At 36.2% G+C, this 16,033-nt stretch overlaps 2 protein-coding genes across 3 annotated transcripts; one reads left to right on the forward strand and one right to left on the reverse strand.

Moving 5' to 3' along the window:
- Positions 1 to 456: 456 nt before the first annotated feature.
- Positions 457 to 10,641, forward strand: PJVK (pejvakin). 2 transcript variants are annotated; one of them, XM_074910695.1, is made up of 6 exons: positions 457 to 749; positions 2,935 to 3,130; positions 4,661 to 4,802; positions 5,513 to 5,630; positions 7,458 to 7,562; positions 8,928 to 10,641. In XM_074910695.1, exons 1-6 carry the CDS (start codon positions 539 to 541, stop codon positions 9,227 to 9,229), a joined length of 1,074 nt encoding a protein of 357 aa, XP_074766796.1. In that variant the 5' UTR covers positions 457 to 538; the 3' UTR covers positions 9,230 to 10,641. The 2 variants fall into 2 exon arrangements, with proteins under 2 accessions (XP_074766796.1, XP_074766797.1); XM_074910696.1 differs by lacking the exon at positions 7,458 to 7,562.
- A 166-nt stretch (positions 10,642 to 10,807) lies between these two features.
- FKBP7 (FKBP prolyl isomerase 7) lies at positions 10,808 to 15,993 on the reverse strand. The gene is made up of 4 exons (XM_074910697.1): positions 15,631 to 15,993; positions 13,919 to 14,070; positions 11,559 to 11,692; positions 10,808 to 11,249 (listed from the first exon to the last, which is right to left on the reverse strand). The coding sequence occupies exons 1-4, from the start codon at positions 15,837 to 15,839 to the stop codon at positions 11,088 to 11,090; spliced, it is 657 nt and encodes a 218-aa protein (XP_074766798.1). The 5' UTR covers positions 15,840 to 15,993; the 3' UTR covers positions 10,808 to 11,087.
- Positions 15,994 to 16,033: the final 40 nt, after the last annotated feature.

The raw sequence follows: 16,033 nt of genomic DNA on the forward strand, positions 1-16,033 counted from the left end.
AGACCTACCAGCTTTCACGAATGTGTAATTCAGGCAGTCTCCCGGAGCGCATCTGGGCTGCTTTGTTGGTTGTTGCTAAAACACTAGAATTCAGCTGCAGCAAGAACCCAATAAACAGTAATACACCAGTAACGCCTAATGGGAAGCTAAGGGTTGAAGGAAGTTACTGTCATCTGTTTCTAAGACTGTAAATGTTTTCAAACAGTAGCATTAAACTGCCAAGGAAAGGGCAACCATTTCCCTATCAGTTTACACTGGTAATTCATTATTCATCATACAGAATTAGAGAGCTTAACTGAAGGTCTTTAAGAGAAGTCTCAAGCAATACACCATAGATGCTTGGTAGCTAAGATGCAGTTCATTCAAGCAAAATATAACTCGATCTAAAAAAACAGTTAGATAGCTTTTTTTTTTTTTTTTAAAAAAAAAAAACCAAACAAAACATGTTAATTTGTTCGAAAGAACTTTCTAAAAAGAATTGAACATGGGCTTGACGTCTGGAAGTGCTTTTTATTGTTATTCTTACTAATGTCATAATATGTTTGCTGCTGCAACCAAAAACTTTGTTAAACAGGTTGGTGACGGAGGAAGACTAGTTCCAGTGCCCAGTCTTAGTGAAGCTGATAAATACCAACCTCTGAGCCTTGTGATTAAGAAAAGAAAATGTTTGCTTTCAAAAAAATCTAGATTTGCTTCAACACCTTTCACATTAAAAGACATACTTCAAGGGGAGAAAGAAATTTCTGCAGGTAAGACTTCTCTCTTTCTTCAAAGCAGAAAAAAATGCATGTTTTCTAGTAAATACAAAGCAGTAGTCGTGGTTTAAACTGTGCAGGTAGTATGATGGTTCTTTAGTACATGGGTAATAAAATTGTTTAGCTTAGTCATGTAATAAATATTTAAGAAAAAAGTACAAGTCAAACTGGTAAAAATAAAGACCTTCTGGAGAAGGAGTAAGAAAAAAGGCAATTATACTAAAAAGCCTTGGTATTTTCTGAACTAATATGAAACAAATTCAGTTAAGCCTTGGTTGTGTTTTTTTTTTTTTTTTCACAAATTTCAACAGATTTCTAATAGATATATGTTGATTAATTGCTACTTAAAGTTTGTCTTTAATGTTCACCTTTCTCTGTGTAAGTATGTAAGAATGGCCTCAGTTCTGCAGCTGTTCCGTGCTAGTAATCCCTGTTGAACTGGGCTCTGCACAGGCAGAAGCATTTGACAACATCTATCTGACTGAAGTAATTGGAATTCCATAAGACATTTTTCCATGTTTTTAATAATTTTGTGCATTTAAAGAGCATAACTGTGTTTAAATTGCCTTTGTTATCCAAATCAGAAATTTTTGAGGAGATTCTATAAGAATTAGGAGCTGCAAAATTGAACTGTACTGCCTATATTTTCCCATGTCTTCCTTTGAAAAGTCTGTGTAACTCTTGTCTACATGCTATGTTTTCTCAAAATAGTTTCATTGCTTTTGTTTTCTTTTGAAAAAAGGTCAATTTTATCAAAAGTATTGATCACATTAATTGCACAATAATTGCATTAATTAAAAACTCTACTAAGACAAACCAGTGTGAGCTCAAGACGACAAATACTGGTTGACCCCACAAAAGGGTGATTCCAGGACACAAACATGATGTGAAAAATTGGAATCCCACTAATCCTACTAGTCTTGCATTTAGGACAAGGCAGATGACTTGTTCTGAATGTAAAAAATTGAAAAACCTCATTTAAAAGTCTGAGAAAAAGGTTGCAAAATCTCATTAAAAAGTCTCCCCAAACCTTACTAGTTTTTCTGTAAAGGTTAGATGTCATGTGCACAAAAGTTTGTCTTTTAATGTAAGCAAAGAACTTTGTAATTAAATCTCCTTTCTTATTTAACAAATACAAGCATTTGCAATCTTTCTAGAATTATGAGAAATACATGAACCTTTTCTTTTGGTTGAACATAAAGACAAACAGGATTTATACTGGGTGACTTCATGTCAGTTTATCCAAAAAGATTCAAAGGTGTTTTTTTTTTTAAAAAAAAAAAGAGTAAAACCCAGACTCTCAAATGTATTTGGATGCCTAATCCCTGTGTTCTACCTGCTCTATTCATTTTAATTTGGTAACCAACGTGTTCTAATATTTTTCTGTTAGTGTAATGGAAATGTATTTAAGGTTATAAAGAAAGCATTACAGAAATGCTTTGGCACCTACCCTTTGATTGTACAATAAATCGATTCATACTTTCAAGTAAGTCAGAACTAATCTGTTGTTTCCTTCAAAATAAACTGACATAGTCCCTGGAATCATCAGGCATATATGGGAAGTGTGGTAAGTCTTTCTAATTGTGACACGTCACGTAAAAAGCAAAGTTAATGTTACTGGCACGCCCATGTCTCATTCACGTATGATAAAAATGAAGAAATGCTAGGTTCATTTGTACTGCATCTAGACAAAATTTAGAATTCACTAATATTATTTTACACCCAGTGGCTTTAATTTTGTTCCTAGCTTTAAAATTGTGTAGCCTTCACTAAGTCTTGAGTTTCAGAGCCTCTGTCATTAAACCCAGAACATGCTACCTGTCTAGTTTATACAAGCACCGACAGCATACTTACAGGTAAAAGTACTTTCGGAGAATAATGATAAGCACAGAAATGTAGAAATAGCCCTGATCACCATTTCATGTCCAGGACATATCACATGCAGCAGCATGGGCACAACTCTGCCAGAGAGAGGCACAGAAATCCCTCAGACCCCTAGGTGCTCTCTTTCCATTAGTCATCAGTAGTAACACTGATAAATAAAGTGGTCAGCATAGGTCTGAATTTCACATCAAAATGGTTAAGCACAGTAGGAACAGAAGCATTTATTCTCTTCTTACTGTGTAAAAATACTGTGTTCAGACTTTTCATCACACAAAGGTTATCTTCTTTTACTCAGGTGTCTCATCTTACCAGCTGCTCAACTATGAAGACAAATCAGATGTTTCGCTTAACGGTAGAAGAGGAAATCAGATAATGAATGATGTCGGTTTTGATGTTGCTGGATCAGATTCTGTTGCCTTTAAAGCTTCATTTGGCATAGTGACCAAACATGAAGTTGAAGTACCAACGTTACTTAAAGAACTTACTACAAGGTTATATTATGTATTTTGTTTTCTGGTTACAAAATTATATTTCATACAGTTAGACTGACCTCTGAAATGGTTAGGTTTTGATTATTTTTAGTCAATCAATAGCAGTCACTGTCTGATATTGTCCAAGAGATTCAGGTTGGATCACTGGGATTAGGCACATGACCTTCTGTATAACACAGACTGTAGAATTTTTCTGAATTAACTCTTATTTGAAATATAGCAGATCTTTCAGGAAAAAAAAAAAAAAATCCAGAGAGGATGAGTCTATCCAAGGTCCTATCTATGTTATTCCATACTATTGCAAATCTGAAGTTTACTTCCAATGCCATTAATCAACTTCAGGTTTCAGAAACAGAATGTCTTTGCCTTTGATGAACTAGAGAGCCATAGGTATTATTGCCAATGCAGGTACTTCAAGGATTTATGAGGTTATTACGCAGCCTTTTATTTGAAAAGCAAAGTAGGTTTATCTACTTGAATTTTTCATAACCTTTTGTGGCTCTTCTCTAAATGCAGTCTCCATTTTTCCAACATCCTCGCTGAGACGTAGACACTGAAACCCAGCTTGGTGTTCCTGTAGTGCTAGCAGAAATTTCAAACACACAGAAATAGGATGTGACTAATTCTAGGTGTAATTCTGTAGTTTATATTTCAAAGATTATCTCTTGGTCGCCATGTCATCCCAGTGAATCCCAGTGTTGCATTCCCATAAATTAACTGTGCATGATGTGACATTTGGTATTTTCAAATATATGTTGTTTCCTTGTAGTTATTTACCAAACAGTGCATGTCATTTTGTATCCATAACCTCTCTTGTTCTGTACCTACCTTCTTCTGGTTTATTTGAAACCTCATTATTGGGGGTAGGGTGGGGAAAGAGGTCCTAGTTTCCAGATAAAAATATTCAAAGTTATAGGACTGAGAGCCAATGCCTGTAGAAATTCTACTACAAACACCTGTTTCATGATTGTTTCATGTTTATAAGTTATACAGTTTTTTTCAGTTATAGTTGACACATATTAGTTAACCAGTTTTTAATCCACTGAGTGTATGGCAGCTTGTATAAACATAATTTAGGCTTCTAACTAAAAAACTGCATCATCATAAGCTCTACAGAAGCCCAAAGGTAGATACACGTTACAGCTATTCCTTTTACTATCTATTTTCCATAAATTCTTACTGACTGACGTTATATCATTTTAAGAAAAAGTTATTAATTAGCTTGTGTAGACAATTCCTTACTGTCACTAAGAACCGTGTCAGATGGACAGGCCTGGAATTTTCCAGGACATCCCACATATCCTCTAACATTTTTACATTACTGGCTTTCCTTGAATTTTTTAGTGCTTCTGTTCCCAAACACTGAAAATCAGTATTAAGTTTCCAGAGATCTCTTTGGTCAGTTGTTTACTGCTATGAGGCAGAAGGTCTGGTGATTTATTTATTGATTTAGAGTTACTAATTCTATTAGCTGCTTTGTAAATTGCTAATAATCTCTGAATTTCCTTCCTGCCTCCCTCTTGATTTTAGAAAAATAAACTTTGATCATTGTCTAGTCCATCAATCAAGAAAAAGTAGGATGGAAATTTTGTGCGTGGTCATGGAAAGTATTAGAACTACAAGGCAGTGCTCATTAACTGTCCATACTGGAATGCGTGGAGAGACAATGAGGGTAAATATCTTTGACAAAGTTTTGTAACTTAAATGAACAAACATAAAAAGCTCATTTTAATAAATTTTATGGTTGTATTTAATTGCATTTTTACTGATGTAAGCTCAGAAAAAATCTGAAGTAAATCAATAACATTGTACTGATGTAAACTGAATTAAAAGTTGGTCTTTTGTTAGTATTGCTTACGTGACTGAGGAATGGGAAATGCATGAAGGGATGGCTAGACAATGAGCCATTGCTTTGGGTGAAGCCTCAGCAAAAATGTGGAATTACGTCTTAGTTTGACCCACCAATAAATGTATAACCTATCTTTCATTATTACATTAATCTTCTATAACACAATGGAATTTCAGGTTGTTATTATTTCAAGGGTCAGCATCTTATTCCCTGTCTTATGTTCTTCCTCCCTTTCCTTCTCTCTCTTCAGTGTGTTTGATTAATTGAACCTACAAATCTTCTGAGGTTTGCCCATTACTAGTATTTATAAATCATTCACATAATTTTCAGTGAGTGACGCAAGTTATGTTACTGTGTCTCTATCAAAGTTTAATAAACTGCAAAGTTGTAAATATAAATTTTTCAGCTGTGAAATTCGACCTTCAATTTCAAAATTTCCTCCTGGCATTATAATTCCCAATATATACAGTTATTATTTATTTTTTCATTTCAATTTGTAACTTTTTTTCTTTTGATGCTTTTTTATATTGTAGTTTCACATTATTGAAGATCAGAATTACAAAGGGCGGGACAAAGCCATTGTTTTTCCTGCGCATACAACTATTGCTTTTAGTGTATTTGAACTTTATATTCATTTGGATGGTAATTTTGGTAAGTGATGTGAGTTACTGTCATTACTGCTGTTACTTATATTGATCTGAATATTTAAACCAGCTTTCTTGCTCTTAATATACATAAGCCCCAATTCCATACGATGGTATGCTTTAATTTTATGTCTACATGAGTAGTCTGACTTTCTAAGGGAAAAAATTCTTGAAAAGATAAACAAGGCAGGTGCTAGAAAACACTCTCTCACGGAAACATTTTTTAAAAAGTTAAAAATGATTTTGCAATTTTTGTAAAATCCTGCAGCTGCATGGAACAAAAAATCACTTCTTTACATTTCTAGCCTGTAAGGAACAGGTTTATGAGACTGTCTGATCAGTTTTGCATAAAATAGGCAAGTTAAAAGACCCAAGTAAAGAAGAAAGTGTGAAGAACTTCTAATATTTTTATCTGTTGGGACTTTAATTTCAGTCTGTTACATGATTACCACATGTAGATATCTGAAGATATTTAGGAATAAATAATCACAATTACCAGAAGCTAATAAAAAAATTGCATAGCTCCTATAAGTTTTTCTTCTTTTGGGGAAAGGATAGTGCTTATGTATTGACATTTTTTGCACTAATTAAAAGTGTTGCCCGTAACATTATCAATGTTATCAATATTGATTGTAATAAACTAGGAAGTTAGTACAGGATTTGATCTAGTACTTGATAATATCAAAGGCAAAACTCTCCACTGACTAGAGTAATGTCAGATAAAGTTTTAACCACCAGATTTACATGTACTTAAATACAGGAACCTCTATGAGAGAGACACTCAACTGTTGAGGGGATTGCTTGACTCTCTCAAACGTTGTGGCTTTCTGTAAGTAGCAAGTTAAAAGACTTCATTAGGGAAGTAAATTCTATCTCTGCAGATCTCTACAGCACTATGTTTTAAAAGTTGCAAATAGCTCTGTACCCTTTGGCATATGCAGTATAAAACTTCCATGATGGGTACTCTTCATTGTAATGCACCTTTACTGAACTGTGAGATACCTTTGCCCTCCTGTAAAAACTTTAAATGCACTCCAGCCCAGGCATAATTACTGGATGAAAGTTAAAGAGATAAAACAATACGGTAGTTCTTTATATTCACTTCCATAATTCACAACATTAATTTTGGTTTTGAAAGTGTTTTATTTTACTGTTACGCAATGGTAAGTACATGCACAGTGTTTTTCCTAAAGTCATTATCCATGAAATAATCAATGAAGTCGATATTTCTATTTGCATGATTAAAGAGAATTCTCAATTGAGAAAGTTTAAAACATGTTTTTTCAGTTACTTGTTATTGATTATTCTTATATTTAACTTTAAAGGTTTTTCTTTCAAGTTAGGATACAAACTTAGGTGATACTTATTTTTATTAAAAAAAAACCCCTTTTAGTAGTTGACTCGGTGTTGGAAGAGATGACTCTTCCACACACAGCCTTGCTTATTATTTTTCAATTTTAGTTTTAAATGAGATCATAGAAATGTTTCTCCTTCAGAAGTGAGGCTTCCATTTATATGATACTGACTGTCTCAATCCCTTAACATGACTGTCTTAATCCCTTAACACGACCATAAATTCTGTATAAACCAAAACAAACTGATGATGTTATGTTGAACATTGTAACATTCCAAAATTCCCACTGAATCTGTGTCACTTGATTTTATGGGCTATTACTGTGTGCAGACTTGTATTAAAAAGTGCTACTAGCCATTAAAAACATTAGCAAATCTGAAATTAATCACTGTTAGATTTATAGATTAGAAAGCATATTAAACTGTTGTGCAATTATTGCTTTTATATTTTCTTCTAAAAACTCATTTTTAATTTTTACAGAACTCTGTGTGACTCCAATTTCAAAAGGAGGATTTGAAAAAGAGAAATCTGGATCATCTTCCCTGACCAAATTAAGGAGGTTAAAGACTAATCTGTTTCATCGAAGTATGACTTTTGATATTTATATCCAAATGTCTTAGTTAATGCATGAAGAGTGTATTTTTGTTTCTTTGTGTGCAAGATGAACATTTAAAGAAGAAAATTTCAATGGAAAATGTACCTTTTGTGTATTGAAATGATTGTAAAGTTATTAAAATCTATATCTGAGAATCTGACTCTTTCACAACAAATTTATGGTACTGCTGTTCGTTAAAACTCTAAAGATCTTAAAATAAAAATTTATGGCTGATGATAAACTGGTATGGAGTAATTATGCAAGTAACTTCGGTTAATATTAAGCCTATTTTGTGTGCTTGCCATTTACTGTTAGTGTTATGCAATGCAAATTATAATCTATAAATAATATTTCAGGGCAAACTAAATTTAAATATCAAACACTGTTAATTTGAATGTACTCTGTGGGCTGTATGTTCACATGGCAGGGACATGGGCAAGACACTGTCATAGTTCTCTTTTCTCATTTTGATATGAACACAACATCCAATAAAACTGTCACTGTGTACAGCTATATTTTCTTCAGAACAAGATCCTATACTTTTAACAATCCTTGGTCTAAGTACTTTGGAAGTCTGCAAATCTGAGTGTGAAGATAAATGTTGAGCAGTAAATCCATCCTTCTAAAGGCTGCTCTGTATTGGTGTCCTTGCTCCATTGTATCCCATTCTTGATCAAAGGGCTTTTATGGACCAAGCCCTCGGTGCTGCTCCAGTCCACACTTCTGAGATGTGATACATCTCAGTAGCTGTAGCTGCCTAAAAGGCTGTCATTCAATCTAAACTAATCAGTCCCTGAAGAGAGAGGAAAAAGGTAGGTAGTTTCAAAAGTGATTTCTTCCTGGGGTGTTTGGATGCTCAGAAATCCACTAGGAGGTCAACATGGAGTCCTCCAAATTGTTTAAACAGTTGGTGGGTTTTTTTGGTAAATACCAGAGAAAGAAGTGAATTTACAATTTTTGGAAAATAAAACTAGAAATGAAAAAATAAAAATGGTTAAACAGGAAGGTATGCAGCTGTGATTTGGCACCAGTTTTTCAAAAGCTTGCCTCGTGTATATCTTTTCGGTGTATTTCTAAATATATTATAATTATACAGGTCACATAAAAAAAAATTCTGGCTTTTGTCTGTCTTGTGAAATTAAAGATTTTCATCACACAGGGCTGGGAAGCAATCTACAGCGTGGCATGTTTAGAATGGTTTCATGAATCAGTTGTTATTTTTGTAATTAGACTGACAGGTTGTTTTCTAAACAGTTCATATTGTAATGACAAATGACAAAATACTTCAAAACAACCAGTTCACATTGTAATGACAAATGACAAAATGCTTCTTTTTTGTGTGCATTCTTTTTCAGATAAAAGAGTAGTGGATATCATTGCTAATTCTGATGCTTACTTGGAGGACGTTTTTACAGATTATTATGAAAAAGCTGCGAGCATGACTGACCTCTCTACAAGCTATCTCAGAGAAGGGTCTCATATCCGAATTAATTTACTTAATAACAACATCCCCAAAGGTCCCTGTGTCCTTTGTGGAATGGGAAGTTCTAAAAGGGAGACAGTCTACGGATGTCTAGAGTGCTCTTTTAATGGACAAAAGTATGTACGCCTGCATGCTGTGCCCTGTTTTGACCTCTGGCATAAGAGAGTAAAGTAACTGAGCGAGGTAAGTGCCTACTGTCACAGACATGGGCATAACTGTGCCACAAACTTTTCAGAATTAGTATGACTCAAATTGTTGAAATGCAAAATAGTGGAAGTGCAAAACATTTTATTACACTATTATCTTCAAATTATTTGCTTCATAGTCAATGACCTTTTGCCTGAAAATGCCCTTGTGCATTCCCTGATATTGCTTTTCTTTTTTCTAAAACTTTCTCATTATCATGATAATAAAAAATGTACTTTTAAACTGAATTTTCATAATGTCAAAATATATGCTAGAACTTACTTTGTTTACACAAACTTGATGTTAAACCCCAAAATGTTGCCCTTATCTACACTGGCATATGATGGTAAAATGAGAATATTTGTTAATAATTTAGTGTTCTCATGAATGTTTAATTGAAGGATCAAATTAAAAAACATTCTAAAACTTAGCTCAGTCTAATGTTTCATTTACAAAAGGGAACAACTAAAATTAGGGGATAGGCATTTCATATTAGGATGCCATTACCATATGTCAACAGTTTATTTGGATTACTAAAAAGTACCAGCCAGTCCACCTGCTGCATTTGGATTTTAAGTCACAGCTGCTCTTGACTTTCTTTTATGTGTTCAGGAAAAACCTGCTTATCAGAAAATGTTTTGGAATTTTACGAAAGTTAACAGAACTACATCCTTCCAACTAAACTTCAGGGGTGAAGATCTTCAACCAGTAGATCTCAACCACAGAAAACTGTCTGTTGAGAATATAAACACCAGAGGGCACTACAGAATTGCGTCCAATACTGAGATTGGAGTGCTGTTGGTTGAAGCTCTCCCCACGCTATTTTAAATTGAGAAAATAATAAAAAAATGTTTTTCTACCTTTTAGAATGACTTTAAGGATAAACCAGGTATGGAAGCTTTCTTATTTGTGCTGCCACTTTCACTGTGTCCATCTGATTACATGCTGAAATAAATACAGCCACTGCTTTTCACATGAAAAGAGTAAAGTATATTACACAAGTATTATGATGACATCTGCATGAGCAGAACACTTAATGAGCCTGAAATACTATTAACTATTGCTGCTTCTTTGCATTTTTCCAAAGTGAGTGAAACCAGAATGATGCCCAAATAATTATTTAAGTTTATACAGAGTATCTCCCATCATCTTCCATCTCATCCGGACAAATCACAACAGTGCAGATTTTCAACTTGGTGCTGCTGAGTAAACTGGCTAATTTAGTCATTTTACCAAGTCAAAGTTTAAAAATCTGCTTATAATAATGCTTTTTTTCCAAGAACACCAAATAATTCATCTTAATATTACATCAAATAGGTTATTTTAAGTTGCTATAAAAACATTTATGTTTTTATCCTGACATTCCATAGCCAGTGTTCATTTATTTATGTATTTATTTTATAGTTAAATTTGCTGCAAACAGCAGTTCCTCAAGAAGCTAGCCTAGGAGCCTGCAGAAGTTTAATGGAGTTACCTTCCCGGGACTCTGTTTTTTATTGTACAGGGGACTGAAAAGTTATGTTCTAACTAGGTCAACAGATACTGGAACCATTTTTGTGTGCTTAATAGGACAGAAATAATTATTTTCATCAGTATTTTACACAATGAGAAAGACTACGGAGCAGTACTAGAGATTAGGACCCCTAATAATAGATCATGGTGTTTTCCAATTTTATTTCTTTCTTTTAAAATATGTAACACATTTTGTTAGTTGAATGTTAAAAATAAGATTTTTACAGTCACCTGAAGAGATATAAAAAGATGCCACTATAAAAAAATACAAAAAATTCTGTGACAAAGTATTATTTCAGTGTCCAGAAAGCGGCCAAAGTTTTTTTTTAAGTACTTAGAGTTCATCATGCTGGTAGACATTGTACTCCTTTGCTGATATGAAACCATCTCCATCATGGTCATTCTTCTTAAATATATCAGCTAAGATTTCATCATGGACTGAGGGATGACGTTTTTTGCCATCTCTTGCAAATTCTTCTTTCAAATACTGGCTTATCTATAAGAAAAGAAAAAACATCCAACCATTGTGGCTTTTATGCCTGTACTCAACAGCTATATTCAAGGACACTTGGGGAATACAGGTAAGTTATTGTGACTCCAGGGCAAACACCTCTAAAGTTTGTTTCCCAACAAGTCTGAGACATACTAATGTATCAATCAAAGCAAATTTCAGCACTGCACAGTGTGGTTTGTGTAAGCATACAGAAGCTTTACATGATCAACTGCAGCAAAGGCAGCTCACGTAAAGAGAACACTATGCAACTATACATACAGTTTTATAAATTATTTATTTCAAATTAGTTACCTCAAGTTCAGAGAGTTTCTTGTCACCATCCTTGTCTATTTGATTAAATGCTTCAACGCTGCGAGGTCCCTTATTTACTGCATAAAGTTCAATCTCAAAGATCAGCGTTGCATTGGGTGGAATCTTGCCCTGTGCTATGATTAAAAAGGAAAAAAATAATTGAAAAATCAGACACTATGGTCAGAGATTACACATATGATAAATTCACACATAAAGTGTCTTTCCTTTAATTACAAAAGGCTGTGTTAATAGACATTAAACTCTGAATTTAGATATTATACAGCTAGACAGGAAGATTGTTTAGGCTGTGTTGGATAAATGATTTTGAGAGATATTTGCAACAGTATACTTCCCTGAAACAAAATTATATTGCTCATATCAGTTCAGGTACTTTTAAAAATTAAAAGAATGTGTTATGATGAGAAACAAGTACTTTTAAAGTTCTCACTCTTTCACATACTGTCATATGATGGGGCTTATTGGGAGACTGATACTAAGACACGTGCCTTTATTAAAAATCTGCAATCTGATTTAAAAGATTGCAGTGATAGACCAATGCTCATATGTATTTTCTGTTTGAAGAAACAAGCGGGCAGTATCAGGTTTTACCAACTCACTATGTATTATACCTGTGGTTAAAAGACTTGATGTAAAATAGTGTTTAAAATATGCATCTCATTAAAAAGAAGCAATAGAATGTAAGTCATCTCATTCACAGGAAAAAAACCAAACCAAAACCAAACCCCAAACTACTGCTCTCCTCAGAAAATAAAACATGTTAGACTTCATTATTCCTGCATCAAAGTGTTTTCTGATATCTGCTATAATCACAGGTCAATGTATCCTGCATCTGGCAAAACAAGGGAACTGAAGAGAGAGAGTAACAAACTAACGAGATCTAAAAGTAGTGCCAAAAAAGCATCAAGAAATCATGCAGTGTAAAATTAAAATGTAAACATGCAAGTTGCTTCTATTCATAGCCAAAGCCGGTGAGCGTGACATTATAACTTCAGAATTTTGAGCCTGTGCCTGTCCTTTCTAAACTGAAGAAAAACTAAAGAATCTACTTTGTTTATAGTATAAACAAACAGAACGTTAATAAACCTCACACTACTCATCTAACATATCCATAGTAAAAACGACAGGTTTCAGAGTTCAAAAGATTTGAATTCTACAAGCTTTAAAAATGTAGACGTTTTAAAGATATCTGAATATACTACTTATGAAAGAAAGATACTAAAATGCAGTGCCAGTAGTTTACAAATATACATACCAACACAGGAAAGATATGTAAAGATTTAGAAAGCCACATGCATCTTTTCTAATTCAAGATTAGGCAGGCATCTTCCCCAGCATGCAGGAATACGCTGAGACAGAGGACAGGTATGCTGTAGGAATACAGTACTTCCTTGAAGTGCTACCTAGAACAAACAGTTAAGGTATTAAGAACATACTTTAATACCAGGTATTAAAGAACATACTTTTATTTGTGTCGGTGTTTCTTCCTTGCTGTTATGAGACTGACTTATTACACATTATGTTCAAGGGGAAAAATTTATTCCTGGTAAACTTCACTGGCTACAGTGGAATTGCATGAAAGACAAAACTGGTGCATGGAATTCTGACATGATGTCAGAAGCGGGACGTGACAACTACCAAACTAATATTATAGAGGAGGAGATACCTTTACACAGAAACTACTACACCCCAAGTCAGAGTTTAATTTACGTTATCTGCCATTAAAAGTGCTGAAACACTGCCTGAAACCTTTTTTTTTTAAAGTAGACCGCACACTAAAGCATCATAAATTCAAATCAGATTTCATGCCTTTTACTGTTGCATTATTATGTAATGTGATGATATCGTTCATTAACTACCCAGAATTTAAGCAGTATTTTAAACAAATTATTTCCACCTAGATTAATTCTGTGGCATGCACTGGATTACATTTCATTTTGCTCAGAAGATGCAGAATGTCGTTAAAAGGCTAAGCAGGTAGGAAAATAACAGAAAGTAAAACATGAATATAATGTAATAGATTAAGACAAAAAATGCTGGTATGAATCACTAAGATCTTCCTTTTGCTGACAGTTTTTTGTATTATGGCAATACTTGGGAAAACACATCGGGTGTCATATACTGACTTCTAATGCAAACAGCAAGGCCTGGGCGTGGGTCTGTGATGAGGACTACTTACACTGCACAGGAACGTGCAGGATTAGGCTGCACAGCTTTAGTCACCACCTTCAGTGACTCCAAAAATAACGGAGCACCAATTCTTACAGTCATTTACAATACTGTATGTTGGAAAGGGTGAAACAGAGGAAAGGCAAAGTTTAGTATTAAAACTTCTTTTTTACCGTATCCTTGCTGTCCATATGCTAATGACGGAGGAATGACCACTTTCCGTTTTTCTCCAGGACACATATTCATCATAGCAATATCTAACCCTTTTATGACTTGTCCAACACCCAGAACGAACCATTTTGGATGACCTTCATTTTGTGTCCGACTATTAAAAAGAATTGTGAGTGGATACAGTGAATTTAGTATTTTTTTAAAAATAAAAATAAATTAGCAGTCAGTAAAAACATACATTAGATTATTAGAACACAAGAATGCTTAGAATACAAAAATATGAACTATTAATACTGTTTTTCTGCTACATTTATAATTAAGGTCAAATCTTGAGATGTACAAGGGGCAACCTCTTTTTGAAATCAAAAAGCCAAGTAAAAACCCTAACTTTTACAAAAACATCCCCTCTTCCTGATCATATACACTGCATGACAGAAACAAGGTGCCACTGCAGGGAGCCTGTGAGAAGAGGAGCACTGGGAGAAATTCACCGCTAGGAAGTGAAAATGTCTTCAGCAGTTCACGTCACTGTACTATGGAATGAGACAGAGCACAGACGGGTGTGCTGGGGGAACCTGGCAATTTTGGCTGAAGAACTGTGCGCTCACCCAGCGCTCTGTGCGGTTTAAATATTCAGCGCTTGAGCCAGACTCTGGTCATATGAGGTGTCCTCCGTATGGGAGCTACACTGCACAGTGACTGAGCAGCATGCAGCAAGTTAGAGGGCAACGCTGTATGTGCCAAAATCAGTCACTTCAACAGGCAAAAGAAAAGCAAGTAAAATCGTATTGTTAAATGTAGAATTATCCTCCGCTAACTTTTTCCTGAATGATACAAGTAGGGGGAACGAATCAAGATTTTGTAATAAACTAGGCCACCATTTGTAAGATATGTCCAAACAGGGGTAAGGAATGAGCCAGGTACCTGAAGAAAAATCTCTCATTCATTGTTCTGCACAGGTTGAGTCCTGCTCACTAATAGGATGCGCCACCATTAAAAGCAAGACACTGTAAAAATAAAGCCTTTGCACAACGGTTTCTGTGCAAAGCAAGCTGAAACAGCCTGAAGGTAGATGGACGGGACAAAGTGAAAAAGCGTAAGTCTAAAATCTAACACTGGGTCAACGAGAAAGGCAGCACAAACCGAGCAGTGAAAGGGAAGGGGCATAGACTACAAACCACTAGTGTACTGTGGCTGCCCTGCTCAATGCCAACTATGTAGAAGTGCATGTTGTACTCATGTTTCTGCCTAAAATAGTTAGTTTGGGTCCCTACCAGGTGCTCCATCTCCAAACCCGAGTTCTTCTGCAAAGATTACAGCACAGAACGTGGCAGGTGATAACATGGTGGGTTTTTTCCCACTCTGCCAAAGGGGCTCTCCCTGCGAGGTGTATACAGGCTCCCTGCGGCCCTCCCAGTCCGTCCCTTCGCTGACAACGGTCGCCAGTCTCAAGCGTGATTTCCAGCTTACCTCAGCGCTAGTCCCTCTTGACCCTAGGTAAATCCTACGTCCTTCAACCCTCAGCCAAGGAAAATTAAAGGCTGAGATGGGGGAGATGACTAGTGCTAACGTGTTTAGCGTAGACCCCAAGCTGTGCCCGTTCTGGGAGAGCAGCGAGTCCCGCTGCTCCTGGGGCCGGGCAGGCTCTGCCACGTCTACCGCCGGGCTAGGGCCTGCCTTCCCTTCCATCCTACCCGGCGCCTCGGGGGCCCACCTGCAGTAAAACTTGGATCCGTCACTGGCCAGGAAACCGTCGTAGTGCGCGTTCAGCAGATCCCCCTTCTTGCTCTTCGGGCTGCAGACCTCGGGGAGGTGCAGCACCTCTATTTTAACCTCCTCCGCCGTCGCCGCGCCGCCTTCGGCCTGCGCCGGGGCCGCCAGCAGGGCCAGCGGCAGAAGGAGGAGGCTCAGCCCACGGCCCATGTTGCTTCCACGAGGCCGCCGGCGTGGCACTGTCCCCGGGGCGCTGAGCCTGCGCCGCCGCCTCGGCCTCTGCCTCCCGGGGTGCGGGGCCGGGCCGGGCCCAGGCGGCCGCGGGGCGGGCGGTTCCTCGGCCCGGCCCCTTGCGCTCAGGAAGTGAAAGGGACGTCAGGAAGGAGCCGCGGGGGAGGGCAGGG

Source organism: Athene noctua, chromosome 7, assembly GCF_965140245.1.
Source record: "Athene noctua chromosome 7, bAthNoc1.hap1.1, whole genome shotgun sequence".
Lineage (NCBI taxonomy): Eukaryota > Metazoa > Chordata > Aves > Strigiformes > Strigidae > Athene > Athene noctua.